The sequence below is a fragment of the Thermobia domestica genome, chromosome 7, assembly GCF_964235325.1.
Source record: "Thermobia domestica chromosome 7, izTheDome1.hap1.1, whole genome shotgun sequence".
In the NCBI taxonomy this organism is placed as follows: domain Eukaryota; kingdom Metazoa; phylum Arthropoda; class Insecta; order Zygentoma; family Lepismatidae; genus Thermobia; species Thermobia domestica.
This window is the reverse complement of record NC_137460.1, coordinates 274,154,368-274,158,307: the sequence shown is the minus strand read 5'-3', so window position 1 is coordinate 274,158,307 and position 3,940 is coordinate 274,154,368. Positions and strand designations below refer to the sequence as shown.

Sequence of the window (3,940 nt, the reverse complement as noted above, 5' to 3'; positions counted from 1 at the left end):
ACAATGGAGAAGTAACGATATGTGGATCTAAAGTTGATGGTTACGATTATAAAACAAAGACAGTGTATCAATATCACGGTTGTTTCTGGCATGGTTGCAACAAATGTTTTGAGAAGTATACTATCAACAATGTCAATCACGAAACAATTGAAGATCTATATGAGAAAACAAGAAGAAGATCTCAACAAATAAAAGAAGCTGGTTATAATCTTATAGAGATGTGGGAGTGTGATTGGTTAAAAGATAAAAGAGCCAAACAGTTAATTCAAAAAACTAGTCTTATTGAGAAACTAAAGTTCAGAGATGCATTCTTTGGTGGTAGAACCAATGCTTCAAAATTAAAAGTTACTAATAAGAAGATGAAATATATCGATGTGTGCAGCTTGTATCCAACTGTTTTGTTTTATGATCAATTTCCTATTGGCCACTCAACAACATTAAAGTCTATCTCTCCTGAAAAATACAAGTGTAAAAAGTACTTTGGTTATATACTTTGTAAAGTTCTTCCGCCAAAACAATTGTATCATCCTGTATTACCAGTTAAAGATAACAATATTAATAAGTTGGTGTTTCCCTTATGTAATCAATGTATGATAAATCAAACTAAGACGTGTACACACAGTGACGAACAAAGAATGATAACAGGTACTTGGACAACTATAGAGTTAGATAAAGCTTTAGAGAAAGGTTATGAGTTAATTGAAATTTACGAGATTCAACATTTTCCCAAAACAAGTAACAAACTCTTTAGAGGTTACATTAAAGACTTCATGAAAATCAAATTAGAAACATCACCATGGGAAGATGACTTTCAAACAAAAGATGATTATATTAAAACTATTAAAGACACACTGAATATTGATTTAAATCCTGATCAAATAATGGCAAATCCTGGTAAGAGAGCAGTTGCAAAAATTTGTTTAAATTCGTTATGGGGAAAGTTTGGCCAAAGACAAAACTTAACTCAAACTGAATACATTACAGATGTTAGAAGATGGCACGAGTTACTTTTAGATGACAAATTAGAAATATCTGAATGTTTGTTTATCAGCGACGAGATGGTTCAAGTTTCATATAAATACAAAGACGTATATGTTAACAATTCTTATTCCACTAATATTCGCATTGCAACTTTTACAACAACACATGCGAGGTTAAGACTTTATGACATGTTGGATAAGTTAGGTGAAGATGTAACGTATTACGATACTGATTCTATTGTTTATATTGTTAATGGTATAGAAGTAAAGACTGGTACTAACCTTGGTGAGTGGACAGATGAGTTAGGAAAAGATGTTTATATTATTGAGTGGTATTCAACTGGTCCAAAGAGTTATTACTACAAAACAGATAAAAACAAAACTGTGATGGAAATTAAAGGATTTACTCTTAATTATGAGAACTCTTTGAATCTTAATGGTGAAAACATAAAGAAGGTTGTTAACAAAGAACTAGCGAACATAACTCTTAATTATAATCAAATAACAAGAGACAAGAGAACAAAAAATTTAGTTAGCAAACCTGTGACTAAAGAGTTTCAAATGGATTACGACAAAAGAGTTGTTTTAAAGGAAAAAGATAATATCATCAATACTTTACCTTATGGTTATTAGGTTTAAGTTTTAGATTTAGGTTTAGTTTTAGTTAGATTTAAGTCCTTTATGGTTATATATCATAAAGGTCATTATGTTCTGTCTTCTTATGTTCTGTGTGGTTTATGTTCTCCAAAGACAGTGGTCCGTACAGACGCGTAAAATTTGAACTTGATCATTGAAAAAGTGGTCCAAAAAAAGTGGTCCGTACAGACGCGTAAAATTTGAACTTGATCATTGAAAAAGTGGTCCGAAAAAAGTGGTCCGTACAGACGCCTATACTACTGGCGTAGTAGTAGTAGTAGTATGTATACCTAACTTCTAGCGCATTTCCCCCTCCACCCCTAACTAACAAAAACTATGATGCCGCCACTGTGCACTTTAACACAGAGGGATACCCCAAAGTGAGATTGAATATGCTTTTATGACATTTAAAATCATAAAAACTTACATCTAAAACTTACATCTAAAACTACTTACATCTAAAACTTATAACTCTTCTATCTTATAATGTCCCCATGGTAGGGTATTGATCCCATCCTTTAGAACACATCTCTTAACATCCACACAACTTAAAGCTAGCTTATTTACTTCTATACTGTACAAATCGTGCTTATAACTTCTAATTAAATTCATCTTCTTATAATACTCCGTTTGACTAATCAAGCAGTCCTTATATTCGTTAAAGGTAAGTTCTTTATTCACGACACTCTTTTTAACGCCTTTAGCTTTCTTACAACACTTTTCTTTATCGAACTTACCTTTAAAGTTTTTATCTGTTAAATCTATTTGAGGTGCTTTTATACTGTACATCTTACTTCTTAAACCCACAAACTCTTCTATGATTGTACCTTTAATCTCATCCTTCATCTTACCAAGTATTTTCTTATTGATTTGTGGTATCTTATATTTGTTATCTTTAGGGTAATCACTCGTATCGAAGTAATCAATGTAATTTTTCATGTCTTCGTACACATCTTCTGTTTGAATATGGTATATATAGCTATCAGTATCTGTATAACATACTTCTATTTTGTCTTCGTATTTTGGCTTCATCACATTGTAATGGAAGTCGTACATTAAATATTTTGACAAATCTAGAATTGACATACCAACATAAATCGGTTTGTTAAATTGCACTTTAACCTTGTTCATGTGAACTGCTACTACATTTTCCGTAAAAACTGTGGTACTCTTATAATTCGGTTTTGCTACAAGCTTCTCGTATTTTTTCTCATCACTTACAAGTTTGATATTAACTCTCTTTCTAATATTCTCCATAGTCTTTCCAAAAACTGAATTGTTCGTGAGCTTATAGAAGTCTTTTTCAAAGTCATTTGTTGCTCTAGTTCTCATTTGTGTGTTTAAATCAATATAATTCTTTAACCAATCTGATTGTTCGAACTCTATTACTCGATGTATCGTGTTAAGTTTTAATCCAAGTGAAAGACATTGTTTTAGGTTCCGACAGTGAATTACATATTTTTCTTTGTCATATAGGGTTGTTAAGAGTTTTGATTGTTTTGAACCAGGTGGACATATGTTTTGAGGTGCTAATGGGTAGTCTTTGTGATAGTCATGCAATTTTTTAGGATATTCAAGATCAACTTCTAATATGTAACCAGTATCAGAATCATCAGGTATATTTGCGAAATCTATTTCTTCAATCTCATCTTCACTTAACCATCTGAATCCCTTATACGGCATATATTGACTCATTGCCCACCCATACAAGTTATTGGCATCTAGATACATTAAGTAAGAATCTTCTTTATTCTTATTGTAATCTTCCATATACTTATTGTTTGCTTTCACTTATCTTTTTGAGCATTGACTAATCCCACCTCTTATACCTTTCTCTACCATTAATACCATATCATAATCGCACAACAATTCTAATTTTATATTTGTCATCTTTAACATTGCGTCCCAAGCTAAACCTGGTGCTGTCATATACCAAGCTGAATCAAGATCATAAGCTTTAAGACATGTTTCTCTAAAGTTCTCAAACACATCTGCTAACAATAATACATCTGTTTTCAAATATAAATCATGGTATTGTCCGAGATTCTTAATGCCAAATGTTTCCCATACTTTCTTTGCATGCTTATAATCCTCATCGCTTATATGTGTGTTGTTAAGCTTGTTGTAGAATGCTTCCTTTGGTGGTAATTTTCTTTCTCTAAACCTATCCCAATTGTTAACGTAATCATATGGGTAAACACCTTTTCTTATTACAAGTTGAAACTGTTCTTGATTAGGATAAAAGTTTTGCGTATGTATCATTTGCTCAGGTTTCAAGTTCGATGACAATTTGTCTAGACTAGAAGCCATCTAAATGAATCTAC

The 3,940-nt window shown here is 31.8% G+C and overlaps 1 protein-coding gene across 1 annotated transcript; it reads left to right on the top strand.

The window, feature by feature from the left end:
- The first annotated feature begins 635 nt into the window (after nt 1-635).
- LOC145689729 (uncharacterized) lies at nt 636-1,613 on the top strand. Its single transcript, XM_081763930.1, has one exon. The coding sequence runs from the start codon at nt 636-638 to the stop codon at nt 1,611-1,613; it is 978 nt and encodes a 325-aa protein (XP_081620056.1).
- The last annotated feature ends 2,327 nt before the right edge of the window (nt 1,614-3,940 follow it).

Bases quoted from the DNA above. Each gene is read 5' to 3' on its own strand.
- LOC145689729 (XM_081763930.1), top strand. From the start codon at position 636: ATGATAACAGGTACTTGGACAACTATAGAGTTAGATAAAGCTTTAGAG.